The following is a 21,314-nucleotide window of genomic DNA, read 5'->3' on the forward strand; positions in this document are numbered from 1 at the left end:
ACTACCTAAAATTTGAGATACAGAATAAAATTCTCTCTTATGGAATTTATGGGGAAAAAGTGACTAAAATTAACATTTTTTTCAAATTGCACTTCTCGATATATGCACTGATTTTGTTGCTTTGGCATACAGAAAACTGCCATATGCACCACTTCTCAGGAACACAATCAACCCATCATTAAGAGGTCGCCTGCATATGGCTTGTTGGCTATGTTACTGGACTCTAAAATATCCATAGAAAAGAATCATTCGACTCAAGAGATTACTCAAGATATTTCATGCATATGTAAAACACAACTGAAGAGCTCAGAGTAGAAAGATTCAAGGTGGAAAGTCCTATATTGTCACTATGACACGTCAGATGATGTATTTCAGTGACATTAATTGAGACAAGTATTGGCCAGGGAATTTCTTTAAATATTATCATGGTTTCTTTAGCAACCACCTCATAGGAAAGACAGGACTTGGGTTAACATCTAATCAGAGAGTGCAACTCTTCCTCATTCAAAGGAGTTCAAACTCAATTTTTGGAATAGAAGTTTTAGAATCAAATGCAGCAATGCTACATCTAAGAAATGACTGACACCTCTGTGTAAGACAGAGAAGATGTTTATGCAAGCTAACTATTTTTCAAACAATGCTAGATGCCTAGCTTTTCCAAACTTGTTGACAGGCCAGAGTTCACAGAGAAACTAATCTTTACTTTGACAACAATTTTTTTTATGATTATGCTCATATTACTTTTCAGAGAAAAAATAAATGCAATAATATGTTGTTACAATCTTTCAGAGGATTTAGAGATTTTTAGAAATGCCATGCAAATTTTGTGACTTAATACCTGCACTGAATAACTATATAAAATGAATTATTAATATTATTTCCATGGGTACAAGTACATCAATAACAGCTTAATAAATACATAGAAAAAACAACTATACATTTTCCCTCAAGAAGTCTGTCAAATTTATATTTTGGCATATTATTAATGATATTTTTCCACTCGGCTAGTGGCGCAGTGACAACAGCGCCGGACTCCGGAATGGAGGTTCCCAGGTTTGAATCCAGTCAGGCCGTTCCCAAGTACGCTTTCCACCCGTGCTGGGTTGAGTGTTGAGATCACAACTCGCCCTCATAAAATAAAGAAAAATACTGCAAAATGTGTGAGGAGTGGCGCGCCAAACAGTCTTTCGTTCCGCGCCTTGTAAGGCATGAAAATGCCCGACGCTGGCCTCTCAGGCCTGAGTTGACGTCATCATCATTTATAGAAAAAAGGACCATATGCATTTTCATATATTACAGAAAATAAAACAAATTCAAAGCCATTTTCTTGCCAATTTTATAAATTGATTTATAGATTGATTTTTTTAACACTGTTGTGTATTTCTGTATATGATTAAGGCATGAAATATTAATTGGGAGAAAATCTAATGTCACAATATTTCTCTAAGTTTATTTACAAACTTTATAGATAAAAGTGTAATTCTAGACAATACAAGACAACAGCCTACCTGTGGTTTCTTTCTGAGTATTGGTGGTAGTAATGGAGGAAAGCTGCATGGAACACCTGATATTGATGGATCTACAAGATCTTCGGTGACATCCTTTTTGCGAGATATAAAGTGACTCCGTGGTCTGGTGTGTTGTAATATATACTCCATTTCACTTGGGTACTGCCTGTACGGAGAGTTGTAGATACCTGGAATCTAAGTAGAAACGTAACACTTATTAACTGAATGATATGAAGCATGAAACAAGATATTAAATATCAATCACAAATTTGTTTAATTTTTTGTTATATGATTTACATGCATTTTTGATACATTCAATTCAATTCAAGTTTATTGCCATTCAACTGTATATATGGATATCGCCAAAAAAAACAACTTCACACAGTATGTCTAACTAAAACACAATACACAAAGTAATATTACCACAAGTAAATGAACAAATAATACAATATATTCCAGAAAATGTACCCCAGGCTACTGTGGGAGGCGAGGGAGGAGATTGCTGAGCCTCTGGCAATGATCTTTGAATCATCAATGGGGACAGGAGAGGTTCCCGAGGATTGGAAGGTTGCAGATGTTGTTCAAGAAAGGGAGTAGAGTTAGCCCAGGAAATTACAGATCAGTGAGTTTTACTTCAGTATTTGGCAAGTTGATGCAGAAGATCTTGAGAGGCAGGATTTATGAACATTTGGTGAGTCATAATATGATTAGGAATAGTCAACATGACTTTGTGAAAGGCAGGTCATGCCTTACAGGCCTGATTGAATTTTTTGAGGATGTGACTAAACACATTGATACTGGTAGAGCAGTAGATGTAGTGTATATGGATTTCAGCAAGGTATTTGACAAGGTACCCCATGCAAGACTTATTGAGAAAGTAAGGAGGCATGGGATCCAAGGGGAGATTGCTTTGTGGATCCAGAACTGGCTTGCCCACAGTAAGCAAAAAGTGGTTGTAGACGGGTCATATTCTGCATGGAGGTTGGTCACCAGTGGTGTGCCTCAGGGATCTGTTCTGGGACCCCTACTCTTCGTGATTTTTATAAATGACCTAGATGAAGAAGTGAAGGGATGGGTTAGTAAATTTGCTGATGACACAAAGGTTGGAGGTGTTGTGGATAGTGTGGAGGGCTGTCAGAGGTCACAGCAGGACACTGAAAGTTTGCAAAACTGGACTGAGACATGGCAAATGGAGTTCAACACAGATAAGTGTGAAGTGGTTCATTCTGGTAGGTCAAATATGATGGCAGAATATAGTATTAATGGTAAGACTCTTGACAATGTGGGGGATCAGAGCGATCTTGAGGTCCGAGTCCATAGGTCACTTAAGACTGCTGCGCAGGTTGATTCTGTGGTGAAGAAAGCCTACGGTGCATTGGCCTTCATCAATCGTGGGACTGAGTTTATGAGCCGAGAGGAAATGTTGCAGCTATATAGGACCCTGGTCAGACTTCACTTGGAGTACTGTGCTCTGTTCTGGTCACCTCCCTATAGAAAGGATGTGGAAACCATAGAAAGGGTGCAGAGGAGATTTACAAGGATGGGGAGCATGCCTTATGAGAATAGGTTGAGTGAACTCGGCCTCTTTTCCTTGGAGCAACAGAGGATGAAAAGTGACCTGACAGAGGTGTATAAGATGATGAGAGGCATTGATTGTGTGGGTAGTCAAAGGCTTTTCCCCAGGGCTGAAATGGCTAGCATGAGAGGGCATAGATTTAGTGCTTAGAAGTAGGTGCAGAGGAGATATCAGGGGTAAGATTTTTACGTAGAGAGTGGTGAGTGCGTGGAATGGGTTGCCAGCGGCGGTGGTGGAGGCAAATACAATAGGGTCTTTTAAGAGACTCCTGGACAGGTATATGAGGCTCAGAAAAATAGAGGGCTATGGGTAACCCTAGGTAATTTCTCAGGTAAGGACATGTTCGGCACAGCTTTGTGGGCCGAAGGGCCTGTATTGTGCTGTAGATTTTCGATGTTTCTACGTTTCTAAGATTGTCATTTTGCATAGGGTGCATTTATGACGTAAGTAGAGCAGTATAATGTTACTGGCACCTCATACCTGATGAGACCTGGGATGGTGGCAGGAAGCTCAGTAGTTTCACGGCTAGGGGGAGGAAGCTATTTTCCATCCTAACGATCTTTGTCATAATGTTACAGTACCTCCTACCTGATGATAGGGCATCAAAGAGATCGTGGGATGTATGGGAGGGCTTCTCGACAATACTAAGAGCACTGAACTTAGTAATAAAAGTAAACACCATTTAATATTTGCAGAAATTCAGAAAGGCAAATGTTAGGCAAATATAATAATGCTTATTGTGTGCCAAAATGTATATAATGGCATCTGCTAAAAGCTTTGTGTGAGTAACCTACTTTTCTGTCCACTATTCAAGTTTATCACAATCTTCAGTACCCCTTATCCAGTAGAGAGACATGGGAATCCATTCTCTTTGGCAATTTTATAAATTGATAAAGACCATGGGGAAATCTATGCTAACTGTTAAAAAAAAACACCCAAGTTCATGCTGTACATTCATACTAAAATTGAACTCAATAATGCTGGTGAATTCTCAGGAGTGACCCTGTTAATAGCTTCCTGCTGACCTCTCTGCTCCAAGTTCTACTTCTGGCTAGTGTACTGATTACACAGCAGGGCAAATGAGCTGTGAAAACATTGATATTTTTAAGTATAAAAATCTGAAATAAGGAAATGAGTTATGCAAGAGACACACTTTTGGCACCTTAAGTCCCCCTCCATCATAGGAATTCATGCATGAACTAGAATATTAATTGCACCAGGTCAAGCACAACTGCAAACGTGCCTTTAGTTGGCCAGTCATCCATTGAATAGCATTTAAATTCTGGACCCTTTTGCAAAGCTATCAATCCATCAGTCATCTTCCTCCCCAATCTAGATGCTTTTCATAAAGGCCTTTTGTAATTAGGGCCACAGGGGATGGCAAGAAAAGGCACAAGAAGTTTAATGACCGTAAAGAAGAGCATGAAGGAGATCAGTGAATGAAGTACGTGCTGTAGATAGAATTGCTGAATCAACACTGACCACCATACTTCATCATAATTATCAGGACATACAACTGCCATGGGATTTATAAAAATTCCACTCAGCAAATAATTGACCTGCTGTTAAGAAGCAGGTGGATTGCTAACACATTGTTATAATCCAACATTCAGTAAGATATTCCAGGTTCAATTACACTCAAAAAAAAAACCAAAAGTTTATATTACTGCTTGCCAATTGCTCAATTATAGTTTTAAATAAATAGCTGCAAACAATCTTTGGTATTCCTGAGAGAACTGAAATTGTACATGACCATGTACTAACATTCATTCATTCACATAAAAGCTTTGTAAAGATTAATTAAGCAAACTTCATAATTAGACCTGAAAGCAATTAACAAACAAGTCACTTGAGAGAAACAAAGAATCTAATACTAACTATAGCTTTTAGTTTATGCAAACTCTAAAAAAGTACAGTTTAAAACAAGGATGTTAAGTAAAAACTTTCAAAACCTTCAATTATATTGTGCAATTTATGTACAGGCAGAGAAATATTTTTGGAGAACTGGAACATCTTTTAAAACAGTTCCTAAATATTTTTGAACATTTAGATTCATCTTAGCATTAGATTTCTAAAAAAGAAATCAGAACAATATCATTGTATCAATCAGTGGATGAATCGTAAGATTAAATTCTGGAACATTCTTCTCTTTGTTGTAAAATGGAAAAAAATTACATCTTTATATCTCACCAGCTTTCTTGTATATCGTATGCAAATAGTAAAATGCACACAATTTTTAAAAAGTTATCTGGAGAAATTTGTTTTATAAGGAGGAATCCTGATATCTACAGTATTTTTTAACATTGTATAATGGCTTGATATATTTACTGCCTTATACTTTGAATTTCAAAGTAGAACATCTGCATACTTTACATCCTTATGTAAATAAAGCATAAAAGTAATATATATCTGGGAAATACATGCATAATCCTGATAACTATTTTGCAATAATGCTCTCAACTAATTATACAGTACACATTTTTTGGTAAATATAGTTCTGCATATAGGAAATACAACAAAATATATCATGTCATTGTGGACCACTAATGTAATACAGACCACCTTTAAAAATATTGAATAGATCAATTAATTTTGTTTTAATTACAACATTTCTCTTTAAATATCATTTAATTTTCATGAAACAAACTTCAGATGGAGCCAAAAAATTAGCTTAATAATCAATATTATGTTAGATTAGAATCAAAATATAATTTAATTGAAGTTTGCACATAAACTATTTAAAAAGGTTAAAATAATTTCAGCTGTATTATCTGGCTGCACTTCATGTAATTATTTGGAATAGGACCATTTGGTTTAATTTTTATGCATTGTGCTCTGCGATTAAGTAGACTTAAGAAATACTGTAACCATTCTTTAATATGCTAGTTGACTTCAACCATCAGCATTCAAAAGTGATCACTTAATTGAGGTGACTATGAATGCAATATACTTATTTACAGTTAGATACCCCCATCTTCATTCTTTGTGGTTTCTGCAGTTGAAAGAACTACTAAACATGTTATTACAAGAAGCTCATCAATTGAATTGAAGGAGTCTACAGTATTTCTACTTTAAAAGAGTAATTTGAAAAAAAATCATCATTTTGAAATTCTTTTGTTGCTAATATATCAATGGATTTTAAGGTAACTACATATGTAATACGTATAGGAATACCATCATAGCTGAAGACAAATAATTTATAAATCAACTGATTCTGTATTGGCATGACTTCATGGCTCGATGAAATAATTTATAGAATCTTTCTCCCTTTAGAATATGTATTCCATAAAAGATGCATTTTCTAAGTAAACTATTTTTAAAGTGTTCTTGGGAAACCTAATTAACACAATAATATTAAAATATACAAATTGCTTGGTCCAACTATACATGCAACATTATTTACCAGTTGGATTTTTTCTACCATATCTAATTTATTTTTGGATATTCTTAGATGGTGTGTTTCTCGTTTAAAAGGAAAATTCTTTCATTTTTATTCTTTCAGTAATACTAGGTGAGGAATGATAAGGAGATGGTCAAAAGTGCATTTTTTAAATATTTTTGCTAAATACTTTTAGTATTTTTGCTAAACTCTAACATCTGCTAAGATTTTAGCATCAGTCTAAATGTTCCATATATTTTGATCCACAACATAAAAGGCTTTAAGGAAAATGCAAATTATTATCCAGTTGTAGATAGAGAGCAACTAATTTACAAGTTCATCACTTCTGTTATTCACTTCATTCTCTTCTATAAAGAAACACTATCATAATGATTTCATTGAAGTATAAGACAAAGCAAAAATGCCTCAACACATTTGTGAAACATGATGTTCAAATTTAAAACAGGTAAGATGTCATAACTCTTTCCACAATCTTGGACTATTCAGGGAAAATAAGGAAACAATTAACAATCTAATTGAACCTTAAAACAACATTAAAAACATGTGCACAAATATGTTGTGGAAGACTTGTCACTTCATAGAATCCAATTAAATAGTTGGAATAGTACCATGTTTGAAACTGAGGGTACAAAGAAGCATTTACAGTTTACTGACATCTATCACTGTCAATATTGATCTGTTGTTCATTTCAATTGAGTAAACTGACAATCTTACAAAATGCAAGTTGACTAATAAAATGAACGTAAACATTCAACTTGTTACAGATTTGAATGAATAAAGCCTCAATTTTACTGAAGCTGTAATAAAAGTTATTGTCATTTATCTAATAGAAACATTGTTTTGTCACAATCCTAGCCACACAAAAAAAAATCAGCAAAGCCAATCACAATTGTAGATGAAACACAAGTACCAATAAAATACCATCCTGCATGTAGGATAATGAAAAGAAAGTTCTTGTAACAGATAAAAACCATAAAATATTTGAACATCACCAATAAACCTATTCAGAATCTACCTGATCATTTATTGAATATATATCAGTAACTTGCCTGTGAAAATACAAGATTAGGAGAATAGAATTGGCAATGAAGCTGGAAATTGACTTAATTTTAGACAAACCAAATAAACCTTTAAAGTTGACCACTCCATTAAATCTGTTACAGGGAAGTTAGAATCAAGTTATCATTTTCAAAAAACAAATAAAAGTATTTCTTTAGACTTTACCATCTTTAGAATCTTGCTGGAAATTCAGTAACAGTATTTTTAATACTATTAATTGACTTCAATCATTATATTTCATAAATGATCATTTAACTGAGGTGCCTATGTATGCAAAGCATCTGCTGAGGTACTTGCTGCACAGGCACAGATTAAGAACAGAATTAAACTCAGTTGTGATGTAACTGAATACCCTGGTTACATTATGTCGGCATAAATGTAAAAAATACGTACTTGGGGAAAGTACCAGGATACTGTACTGTACTCACTGATATTACAGTCTAAAATGGATGAGTGATCTTGACTTAAATATATCACAACAAAATCAATATTGAGAAAATGGCATTTTTATGAAAAAGCAAAATGAAAAATGCTCTCTTGCAACAAAATTAAATACATAATTAATTGATTTTATTTTTCTCATCTGTGTATTTTGTCTTAACTTAAGCTGCTGAGGTGGAATTATACATATAGGTACAGGCAAATTACTAATACATATAGGGTGGTAGGGTGGCATAGTGGTTAGCACAATGCTGTAAAGTACAGATAACCCAGGTTCAATTCCTGCCACTACCTGTAAGGAGTTTGTATGTCCTCCCCGTGACCATGTGGGTTTCCACCGGGTGCTACAGTTTCCTCTCACAGACCAAAGATGTATTAGTTGGTAGGTTAATTGGTCATTGTAAATTGTCCTGTGATTATGCAAGGATTAAATCAGGGCATTGCTGGATCTGGCTTGAATGGCCAGAAGGGCCTATTCCACATTGTATCTCAATAAATAAATAAACAAACACTTATTGTTGGACCTCCCTTATTTCTTGTGGAAGGCCATAAAGCATTAACATTATCACTGTAAGAGTGCATCCTACTTCAGCTTCGTTATGAATAAAAGCATCTTCCAGCAATGGTTAATAGATATTGGCCAATATCTATTATAATAGATTATGCACCTATTAAAGACTTTCTTGCTAACATCTCCCTTACCTCCTCCTGGAATAATGAAACAAATTCTGGTATGCCTTTACCTCCAATTTCTCTTCTCCAGTACCACCAATATCCCATATCTTATTTGCACCAGTATCAATTAACTTCCAATTATACAAAGAATTATTAACCACCCCATCGTCCACCCAGCAATCCCCAAACACAGTTACAATGATCATGGAATGTGTGCCTGTATCACCATCACTTTGAATATTAATCTACTTGCTCCACAGTTATCCAAGTCTTGAGTACAAAGACACAAAGTTACTATGTTAATCCAGCAGAACTGATATGCTCCTATGTGGCATCCCCTGTGCCAACTTCCAACACAGATTTTCAGCAACATTAGGAACTTTGGAAGATTTTTTAAAGATCTGTATTTCTGAAACACAAATACCAATTTCAACATTAGCCTGAGTGCACCTAATTCAGCATAAAGTAACTACTTAACTGACAATAATATACAGTTAAGTGCTCATGGCTTATAAGTAATGTTTATTTTCAGGTTTTTATTTAAAGTTCTTGAAATTGGATACACCTCAACCTTTCTAATATGAACAGATGTATATCAATACATTCACATATTAAACATTTATGTTCAAATCTTTCCAAAAGATTATTTCCTAATCATCTAAATACATTTTCAATTCACTTTAGTAAATAAATACTCTGTACATTCCATGGATACCAACTTTTAAAGCTGAACTAATGCTGCAGATGTTTGTGATTTCAGAAGATGTGATACTGAAATAGGCCTACTCCTATGTTACCATAATAAAAATAATATAGCACCAAACCGATTGACAGAAGTGTGATTGAAGTGCTGACTGCAATCATATATCCATATCAAATATTTTAAAATATTCTTTAGATATTTATATTTCTTACAGTGTTGGCTATACTCTTAAATCAATATAGATTTAAGTAGATTGAAGACCTGTAACTAAGAGCCAGAAAGAAAATGCCAGCACCTTTAGGTGAAGGTGAAGTATTGCCTTATTTTATGCCAGATTGGACTAGTGGATCAACTACCTAAGCATGAAATTTACTTATCTGCCTAGTCAAGGCCAATTTATATCATAATAGCAGCCACAGAAATTGAAAGAGGCTACATCATTACGTGTGAATCAGTAGGCAACCACTGACTAGCTTGAGACTGTAAGCTAAACCATCACAATCTTGTCAAAGGTGTTTCTAATTCCAGCCAAGAATGATCTTAAAATTCCTTATGCTATTTCAAGAGTAGACGCCTGCTGTCCTAGAAGCATTATCAAGTACATTTATGAAACGTCACAAGATATCTCAATACTATATGGCCTCTGCTTATACTGGTCTTGACAGATAAGGAAACATTATACTCATGTAACTGATAATAATTAGATCTATTTTTAGCCTTTAGCTTGCTTTTGCTCTGTGAGCTCAGAGAAGAATTAAAAGAAACACAGCTAATGGCATTACTTCACTGGCTATAAATCACTTTAGGAAAACTAGGATTATGAGCAGCATTGTAATAAACTCCTTTCTTTTTTCCAGACACAAGTGCACATACAGTGTCTAATATTATTTATTCCTCCACTTGCTGACCTGTGCTAACAAATGAAAAATAATGATTTTTATTCAAAGTCTTAACAAGAACGTAAGAAATAGGGGTTAGAATAGGCCCTTCGTGCCAGGTCAGCTTTTCAAGAATCAGATCATTTACCTCAGTATCATTTTCTTGTACTAGCCCAATATTCCTCAATTCCCCACAAACATCTGAAACATACTCAATGAATGAATGTTCACACCTCACTCAATAATGCCACCACAATCCTAGTAATGTTTTGTTATATTGTCTTTATCTCTATTATAGCTTTCCTTAGATCAGAAGGCAAGGTTTGTACACAATATTCCAGGTATAATCTTACCCCAGATAACTACAGGAAGATATCTTTATTTTTGGAATATTGGCAAAAATACCGTTAGCCTTAAATGCTTGTTGTACATTAAATTAGGTGAGTCATGTACCAGGACCCCACATCCCTCTGGATACCAAAGCCTTTCAATGTTCATCATTTAAACAATACTCTTTTTTATTTTTTTCCCCACCAAACTTAATGACATACATTTTTCCCACAGTATTTTCTGTTTATCATGTTCTGGTTCCCCCCCCCCCCCCCCCCCCCAGAAGCCTTTCTGGATCCACCTCACAAAAGATCGAATTTCAAAGTAAGTTTATTATCAAGGTACATATATGTCACCATATGCTACCCTGAGATACATTTTCTTGCGGGAATTCAAAGTAAATACAAAAAAACGCAATAAACTCAACAAAAACCACACACAAAACAGACAGCCAACCAATGTACAAAAGACAACAAACTAATTAAGCAATAGATATTTAGAACGTGAGATCATTATAAATCAATATAGCAACACTTATGGTCATCTGACCCAGCAATGGCACTAACAGTTCCTTTGAGAACTGTTGTGTCCTCAAATCCACATCTTATGCATCTGTATTTTCATTTACAGCACCACTGGTATCCCTATGTCAGTTAGCTCAGACCCACACTTTAGAATTCCCGTTCTAAATCCTTTTGTCTCTCATTTCCTTTAAAAAAAAATGTTCAAAAAACATTTGTCTTTGGACAAGTTTGTGGACACTTGCACTCTCCCTCCAAAGCTCCATTATGCTGCTCTAGAGAGCCTTGACATTTTTTACAATATTAAAGATATATTAAGTGTTCATACTATTATCATTCAGCAGATAAAGGCTTTCAGTCAATAAACTTGTCTAAAGGTTAACTTATAGGTTGAGTCAAATGCCACGGTAGCATTCATTTGAAGAAGTCTAGAATACAAGAGCAAGGATGTGATGATGAGGCTTTATAAGGCACTGGTGAGGCCTCACTTTGACTATTGTGAACAATTCTGGGCTCCTCATCTTAGAAAAGATGCGCTGGCGTTAGAAAGGATGCAGAGGAGGTTCACAAAGATGATTCCAGGTATGAAAGGGTTATCTTATGAGGAACATTTGATGGCTCTGGGTCTGTACTCGCCGAAATTCAGAAGGATGAGGGGGGATCTCATTGACACCTTTCAAATGTTGAAAGGCCTAGACAGAGTAGATGAGGAAAGAATGTTTTCCATGGTGGACGAGTCTACGGCAATAGGGCACAGCCCCAAGAAAGAGGGGCGTTCTTTCAAAACAGAGATGCAGAGAAATTTCTTTAGCCGAATGGTGGTGAATTTGTTGAATTTATTGCCACATGCAGCTGTGGAGGCCAGGTCACTGGGTGTATTTAAAGCAGAGAGTGATAGGTTCTTGATTGGGTATGGCATCAAAGGTTATGGGAGAAGGCTGGGAACTGGGGTTGAGGAGGAGAAAAAAAAAAGATCAGTCATGATTGAATGTTGAAGCAGACATGATGGGCCAGATGGCCTAATTCTGCTCCTCTGTCTTATTGGTCTAACTGCTTCTTCTTCAAATCTCAATGTAAATTTATTATCAAAATATGTATACTATATACAACCTTGAGATTCATTTTCTTGCAGACACCCACAGTAACGTTAAGAAATACAGTAGAATCCATGAAAAACAAAGACTGACAAACATCCAGAGTGCAGAAGAGGACAAATCATGCAAATAACAAAAAAAAGTAAAAAGATAATACTGAGGACAGAATATCTGGAAGTGAGTTGCAAGGCTATGGAGCCTAAAAGCAAAATGGTTGTAGGACAACAACTAACCTTGGTGGCCTGGGACCCAAGACTCCTGCATGATCTGCCCAATGGTAGAAGCGAGAAGAGAAGGAAATAGGTAAAATTCAGTCAGATGGCAGGCTTACATGGGGTGTCTTGGCTGGCATAGAGAAGTGGGACTGAACACCAGTTAATTTTCCACTCTTGGGCTTTAATTGGCTTGAAGTCTTTCTTCTGGCAATGGCCAACCTGCATGGGTGCTGTACCTGCATTCCTGAGACTGTCTTTGGCCATCCATAAGAGTTGGCTATAACCTGCTCCCTTTCCAGTTCTGAGTGTTCTGGAGCAGGCTGGCAAGTAGTTTGGATGTTATACACTCTTTCATTGTGAACAGTCAAGGGCCTTCCTGATAATCCTTCTCCAGTTTGAATACTCAGTGTCAGACATGACAATGATGCAGTGAGGGTGTTATATTTCTTTGTTGGGACTTAGGAAATATTGCTGAAGCATTTTCACAGACATTCTAGAAATCTCCTATAGTTCTAGTGTTCATAGTAAATTCCTTGGCTTAGAAGTCTGAGGTCAGATAATTAGACACTGTTGCCTGCTCACAGGAAATAGTTTAACATGATCATAATGTTAATGCCTGCCATGTTGCCTTGGGAGAATGCTGACAATGGTTTGCCTATCCTGCCAATGGATTTGGAGAATTTTATAATCGGTACTTCTCCAGAGCTGGAGGTGCCTATTTTAGGTTTCCCGCAGGTGGGCGGGAACAACTGCTGTTTGGTAGACTCTGTGTTTAATGCATGCTTGAGATCTTAGTCTTTTATACATGCTTTCTCTCAAGAGGAAATAGCTTCACTAGCACAGTGGAGACAGTGATGAGCTGTTTTATTGATGTCAGCCTTCTTTGATGGGTAGCTCCCACACTACGGTTGGTGACAGATTTCTTATAGCAGAGTTGGCTGGTAGACTTTTGTCTTTTAAATATTTATTGCAAGGCCCATTCTATAACATGGTACACTGAATAAGTGAATAATATCTCATGTAATGATAGAGTCATACTTCTCTTCAAAAGTTTTTTTTTGGAATTTCATTGATGTTGTAGAAGTGGTTAATTTTTGTTAAGTTTTAAAGTAAACTTAATCTCTCTGAAAAGTTAGAAAAGATAACAATACCATCTCGAAGTTTATGTTTGATTTGTATGATGAGACAAAACTTGCTCAATTGGTTACACACATGTAAAATTAATTCTGCTGCTTTATGGGCTTCAAGACCCTTTCTCAGAACTGTTCATTGGCTCCTTTAGTCTATATGTACATTCACATATATTATAAACCTTTGTAGAACACTTCATTATAACAATTCCAATGATAGAATTGGATTGATATCTTAGGATAGGATGTAAAAAGGTGTAAGATGTCAATAGGTGATCCTTCCAATGACTGGATAACTCCTTTGTTAAATTGTTAATTTGAGACTTAATAAGTTTAAAATTATTCTATTTCTAAGTCTAAAACCTAAAAAACTTAGTAACTTATGGGCCAAAGTGCTGCGCTATGCAACATGAAGCAATTATTAGAAATCACCTCTGATTCACTAATTTTAGTATCTTGTTACAAAAATGCATATTTTATATAATCTATTAATTTTATTATGCAATAATCTTGAAGATGCATATTTCAACATTTTGAGGCTCATTCACTTTTCTATTGTTTTCAATTTATTTCCTTTTTTAACAAGTGTATATTTATTAGTTTGTATTCCATATCAACTTGTTTTCTTTAAAGGTATGTCTTTGAAAATAAGTTATTCATAAAAAGAAATGGCTCTGAATACATAGATAAATGTAACCCTACAAAAAAGTGCTACAGATCTTTTATTTATTTCCATCATTCAACAAATGAGAAGAATATCACACATACAGTTGTTTTCTATAAAAGTTGGTTGTATCAAAAAATTTTTAAAGTCTTAATCTTTGTTAAAAATTTTTAGCTCTACAATACTGTTGGTTGAGACAGACTAAAAATGCAGTAATGCATTTCCTTCCATCATAGTCTTGAGATGGTATGTTATTGCTGGACTCTTATTAGTTATGTAATTATATAAATTTGCTAATTATACCTCATATTCAAGATCAAGCATAATCTATGAACTTAGTATTTAATGTTAGTGTGTATATTTTACTGATGGTTATATAATTTCTATAAAGTATAAAAACATTTTAAAAATAACAAATCCTACACAACTACGATATGATAATTGAAATATAGGTTCAACTTAGTACCTGCATCAACTTAATTAAGTTCTATATTATATTTATTTAGGCACAGTACTAAATCAATTGTTTAGCAGCTGGACAAACAAATATAGTTTCTCTGTAATTTACCATTTTATCCTTCTATGGATTCTGTCAATTATACTGCTTAAATGAAAGTTGCTTTGTTTGCTTGTAGTAACATCAAAAAATTCTAGCAGACATTTCTAGACACATTGATTTTGAAAACGAGTTGCTTTATGAACCTAAAGCAGCCTTCATAAAACAAGTCTGTCAGTTGCAATTAACCTACCCTTCGGAACTCTACCCTACTGAAACAGTTGCAATAAAGATAAGACAATTAAAAAAATGTTTTACCATCTTAGTTTAACAGCTTGTTGGCTAGAGCTTGACAACATTACAACACAAAACGAGGCAGTCAAAATGAGTTGTTAGGCTGAGGTTATGCCCTTCCTGTTGTGTTATCTGCCAGCAGATCAAACTGCTGACTTGGACTCTTTCTGCCAACAATGCTGATGCTGCCAGTATGAAGATGCTGTCACCTAGTAGTCATGGTGCTTGCACTCCACAATAGAAAAGCGCTAAATTGAACTCGAAGTATTGTCTTTGTGATATCATTTCAGCAAGTCATGTCCCATTCAGCCTGATAGTTTATCTCTGTCAGGCAGGGACCCAGGCGACTATGCAAGCTGTCAGGACAGGTACACAGACCTGCTCAGTGCTGAGGAGGTAATGTATCTTTCGGGCTTCGTAACACTTTCTTCTCTCTTCCTCCTCTATAGCTTTCCTTTCCCGTTCCTTCTTCTTTGTCTGCTCGTATTCTTCCAGTTTTTTTCTAAATGAAGCAGAGAATTGCCATGTATTTGAATTAAATAAAGCAACATTTACAAGCAACTTGGAGTTTCAATAGTTATGTCCTTCATAATTATTTGTAAGCATAATATTTTACTAGAGATACCAACAATGATAAAATATATGTACAATTAAAGATGTTATTGCTTAACCTTAGTAGAGGAAACTAAGGTAGAGTAGAAAAAAATACTTCGTGGGATGACCTCATTTTGCCACCTTGCACCTGAAACAATATATTAATAAATTTTAGAGAAAAGCCTATCTTCTTCTGTATAGTTGTCTGTATGTTAGAAACCAAATGGTTGTAATCAACAATACCATGTACACTGTAATGCAACTTGGCAATATGACCTTTTCTGACCTGCTTTTCAAACCTATTATTAACTGCTAAGTAGATTTGTAAAGCTGAACAAATTTATTCCAATAAAAAGGATCTCTATCTATGTTTCTTTGTGTGACACCTAACAAACCTCATTAAATCTGTCCATTTCAGTTAGACCCAAGGTGTTTGTAACATCAGTGATATTCATGTCCTTAAGAAAGAAATCCCTTATTACTTAATCCACTGTAGAACATTATTCCACTTTCTCTCTCAACATACAAATGGACACAATGAAAATTTATATTTTATCCAAATGAGCAATTGCCATCACTGTCAATTCAAAAATAACAAAAAAGGTATCTTACTAAAGTAAAAAAACAGCAGAATTATCTGAGAATATCTAGACTTTGTCAAATAAACTGGTTAAATAATGAGTACTTATCATATAAGATCAATTAATTAAATCTTTCATTTCCATCCACAAAATGCTTATTAGCATGGTTTACTGTTTTAATTACACATATTCTGTATGCCACTCACATCAACTGTAGATATCATAGTTGCTTTTATATACAGCAAGATAACAAACAAAAACAAAGCATATTCATTTATACTTTTAATATAAAATTAGATGAAATACTACAATTTTTATCTGACTATCAGTAAAGTCTAATTTTAAGATATAATATCAATAACATCTATAAAACAGTGATCATTTTGAAAGCATAGATTGTACTTAACATATATTACTAGAAAATAATTAAAATATAGGCTGTGATAATTAATCTAATAGACTTAATTTAAAATTTCTGCACAGTTGCCCAAAATATTTTACTGGCTGTTCTTACGGCTTGACAAAAGAAAACACATTTTGCATTTTTGTACATTTTAAGATTGGATTAATTCAGAAAGCATTACTAAAATATGATTAATTTTAAGCTGCAGTTTTGTAGATGTGAAATTTATTTGTATTTAATCCTCAAAATCTTTAAAATTTTATCAATAAAATTTGATTTAAAAAAACATTTCTGTTTGTTGAAGCAAATATGTCCATAAGAAAATTTGGTTCTCAAATATTTCCCATTGCATAATCAAGTCTTCCATCTTCAAACATGCACAATTATGTGTTTATGCAAAAATTCAGTTTGGCTTTTGAAGGGTTAAATTAATTGTCTCACAAGAGAAAACTTAGATAGGGAAAATTATCTGATTATCGTAGTAATAATTGCACAGCTGTTTAACACAGATAGAGAAATAATTCATGTAGGCAATAGGCCGTGGTGGCAATGACATTTTGCATTTAGTAAATATGCAAACTGTTCATTCCTAATTACCCATACTAAAGGATGCCCTTATTAAATGTATAAACTATAACTGTCTGCTTGGCAAATGATAAATTATTATATTGTGCAAAACCGCATTACAAAATTATGACAGTGAACTTGGGTCTCCTAACTTCATTACTTTTGTTGGAAAGTTGAATGATCAGAAGATGGACACTGTAATATTGCCATCTATGGAAATGACTAAGAGCAACCGTCTTGCATGATGCAATCACAATGCTTCTTTTAGTATTCCCAAATCAGATACCCTCTAGAATAAATCAAGAGCAATTTAAAAGAAAGAGTATTTCAAGATTGTGCGCATGAATAAAATGTTTAGTTTGACTTTTGCAATAAATAACAGCAGCTTTCCTGAGTGCCAAGCTAAAGATGTTTTATTAATGTCATGACTCAGCAACAGAGTAGCTAATTTTTAATTTCATGATATCATTTGTTTGATCCGAACAGAGGTCTATATTTTGCACATCTAGCTAGAGGTTAAAAGTGTACAACCTTACCAATTGCATACTCAGCCTTTAAATTAATCAAATCAATTTATCACTGTAGCAACACGACTGTTAATTTGAAGACATATTAAACACTATATATGGAAGGTAATAAAAATATTCAAATGTTGTTGATGTAAACAGCTCACATCAGAAATTACTAGTTTTCTCTTCCAAAAGAGTGTTACTGTAAATTGTACTATATTGTCTGTTAAATTTCACGCTTTATTGCTATTGTGATGTTCCTCTAAACAGTGCTACGTGCAGTCAAGCACCAAGGTAGCTCGTTGTGCATCCATTATACAGCCCATTTCATCTTATATTGCATGATACCATAAATGTCGCATAATTTAACATTATTCCAAAGCATGATAAATTTATAAAAATGTTACTTTCTCCTTAATTATGTTTTCTCCTAAGCAAAGTACTTTTTCAGTTATCTTTGTGCATTCCTAGGTTGTAATTGCACAAAAATATTTCAAATTTATTTTAGTTTCTATGTCCTTCTTACTACTGAAATATCCTGAAACTTTTCCCATTTTCATATGCGTATTTCAGAAATCTTGTGGATGGAATATTACCCAGTACAAACTAGTCTGCTACCTTTTGCCACAGTGTCTCATTTTCAGAGCCTTGTGCCTTGATTTGTCTTTAAATCTTCCAGCACTAGGCAGATGAAGAGATTACCATGCTGATGGAAGAAAACATTTAAGGCCTTAAAAATGCAGCGGTAGCATATTGGCGCAGCTGGTAGAACAGTTGTTTTACAGTGCAACAGACTTGGATTCAATCCTGACCTCAGATGCTGTTTGTGTGGATTTTACATATTTGAGCATGTAGGTGCTCTGGTTGCTTCCCACATCCCAATGGTGTGCAGGTTGGTATTTTAATTTGTAGCTGTAAGTTGTTTCTATGTGCAGATAAGTGGTAGAACTTGAGAAGAATTAATGGGATTAGTATAGCCTTGACAATTAGCATAGACTCGGTAGGCCAAAGAGCTTATTTATCTGTTAATACCTGTTGTATGGCTCTGAAAATGCAACCTCTCCATTGCATGTGACAGCAGACCTGAAAGTAATCAACGTCTAAAACCTATTCCAGATGTCAATCGTAATTCAGCATCTACACATAATAGCAACCCTGGAGATGAAACACCAGGTACATTTCTTATTCTGATAAGCTTGGATAATATGGTTGAGATATACTGGTTTAGTACAGATTATGGGCGTTGTATTGTACATAGTACTTCTGTTACCAAATTCACTGGGAATTGTGCACTATATGCGGCATCAACAGTGATGGTAGGATAGCACCATAAACTAAAAAGCACACCAAATAACTGAAGCCAAAAAATACCATTAATTTGTTATGAATTCACATTAATTATGCTTTTTTTGATATTAAAATATTCTCTTCTCAAATATAGCATTTTAACCATTTTTGTAAAATATGTCTACCTTCAATTCCTTCAGATCTTGAACTATTTTGTAAATCTCCAAGTACAGATGAAAAATAAATCATCACTATGAGATAACATTATTAAAAGCAGTTGCTTACCTTATAGTCAGATTTTTAATGCTGAGGCCAATGAAATACTTCTTCATTTCATAGAAATTATGGATATATTTTCGAACATAATATCCACGCCATCTTTTCTGGATCTAACATGGCAATTAAAAATATGTAAGTTATTGTTCCAGTATATTAATTCTTTCAGAACTAAGTTTAGTTTCTGGCTTTCAGTAAAGAAAAATTACAGAAATATTATTGTAATTTTATAAAATTAATCAAAGTTTAATTTCCCCATTTATGAATTTCTCATCCAATTTTCATTGTTAACATAACAGTGCCTTGTAAATGAGTGCTATCATACTTAATTTTATTTTCTTAATTTCTTTGTGGAGAGAATAGTCTTAGCCTTCTACCACTAGCTTTTTAATGAAGTAGAAATTTTTAGCAAATCACACTGAAATTATGACAAAGCTCAGACATTTTCTTTGTAAGATTTAATTTAAATATGACTTTTTAATATAAAGTCACAATGTATAAATGAATGGCTATCTGCTACATCTAACAATGACAGTAAACCTGTGGAGAGTTTATAAAGTGTAAAAACCCTGGGGCAGTTCCATTCTCTCAACCTCAGAAGTCCAGGTCCAGTGGTATGAGTAGTCGTCAAAAACTGGGATCTTCCTTGGTTGCAATACATGACCATGACTTCTTCTGTGCCTTGTTATGCCCTTTGCTCTCCATGAAGTGCTGCAGAACAATCTTCCAGGCTGTTGGATCTCTCTGTAGATCTGATGCACCCAGTCCACTGGAGTTGATTTCACATGCCAGGACAGGCAAGTCCCTATCTCATTGGGGTCTGAGGCCCGCTGGCTACCCTCACTTAGCCCACCTCTTGAAGTAGTGTACTGGGGTTCAAAGTTTAAAGTAAATTTTTTTCTCCAAGTTCATAAATGTCACTATATATAACCCTAAGATTCATTTTCTTGTGGGTATTCACAGTAAGTACAAGAAACACAAAAGAATTAATGAAAGACGGCTCCCTATAGGATGGACAACAACCAATGTGCAAAGGACAACAAGTTGTGCAAATACAAAATGAGAAAAAGAAACAAAATAATAATAAATAAATAAGCAATGAATATTGAGAATGTGAGTTGTAGAGTCCTTGAAAGTGAGTTCATAAGTTGTAGGAATATTTTATTGATGGGGGGGAGTGAAGTTGAGTGAAATTATCCCTTCTGGTTCAAGAGCCTGATAGTTGTAGGGTAATAACTGTTCCAGAACCTTGTGGTGTGAGACCTTAGGCTCCTGTACCTTCTTCTCAAGGAAAGCAGTACTGTCACATGCAAACAGCTACTTGGAGCTACAGGTGAGAGAGGTGGGGACCATAGGAGAGTGAACTGCCCCAGAATGGACAGGACAAGCCCCTTCACCAGAAGAGCTCACAAAAAATATTACAAAATAAAAAAAAACAAGATGATTTTAAAGAAAATGAGGAAAAGGAATATTTATTTAGCTATTTTCCATGAGCCGAAGTAACTCAAACCTTGAGCTTTAATAGGTAAGTTTCAGCTTTGAAACTGCGGCCAATTCTCATTTCAAGTTTCGACTTTCTGTTCGAAAAACAAAGATGTGCTAGTGTACCATCTCCTTACTCCACAAATGGTAATCTTTTTTTAAAAAAATATAGTACAGAAAGGTCACCAACTATAGAGAATAATATAGAGAAATAATGTATATTTTAAAACCTAAGCAGCAAGGTGACTTACATGAACGTGGAAATAAAAATAGAAAATACTCAGCAAGACAAGCAGTATCAATGGAGAAGAAGAAGAAAGATAGAATGGAGGATGATGACCTTTCATTATACTTTAGAGGTGAAATGGATTTTAAGATGCAGATAATGGGCTGTAGAGAAGTTAGAACAGGGAACAAGAGTCTGGAGCACCATCAGACAAGTGTTTTACAACCTTCTTTATATTCAATAATTACAGATACCTACCATTTCTATTTCAGATTCCTTTTTTTTTCAAATCTTTTTATTAATTTTTAAAAAAAAACACTAGAAAAATATTGTTACAAGACATTTGAGAGTACATAATAGATTGATTAACATTCAAATATATATTGATCCATAAATAGAATCTCT

The 21,314-nt window shown here is 34.6% G+C and overlaps 1 protein-coding gene across 2 annotated transcripts in view; it reads right to left on the reverse strand.

The window, feature by feature from the left end:
- Positions 1-21,314, reverse strand: part of spata17 (spermatogenesis associated 17) — a 267,057-nt gene that overhangs the window by 199,811 nt on the left and 45,932 nt on the right. For both annotated transcript variants that reach the window (XM_073050818.1, XM_073050817.1), the window contains exons 5-7: positions 19,211-19,314; positions 15,363-15,486; positions 1,509-1,703 (exon numbers count right to left, since the gene is read on the reverse strand). In XM_073050818.1, coding sequence (XP_072906919.1) covers positions 1,509-1,703; positions 15,363-15,486; positions 19,211-19,314 — 423 coding nt within the window. The remainder of the gene's footprint in view (positions 1-1,508; positions 1,704-15,362; positions 15,487-19,210; positions 19,315-21,314) is intronic.

The sequence above is a fragment of the Hemitrygon akajei genome, chromosome 7 (genome assembly GCF_048418815.1).
Source record: "Hemitrygon akajei chromosome 7, sHemAka1.3, whole genome shotgun sequence".
NCBI lineage: Eukaryota > Metazoa > Chordata > Chondrichthyes > Myliobatiformes > Dasyatidae > Hemitrygon > Hemitrygon akajei.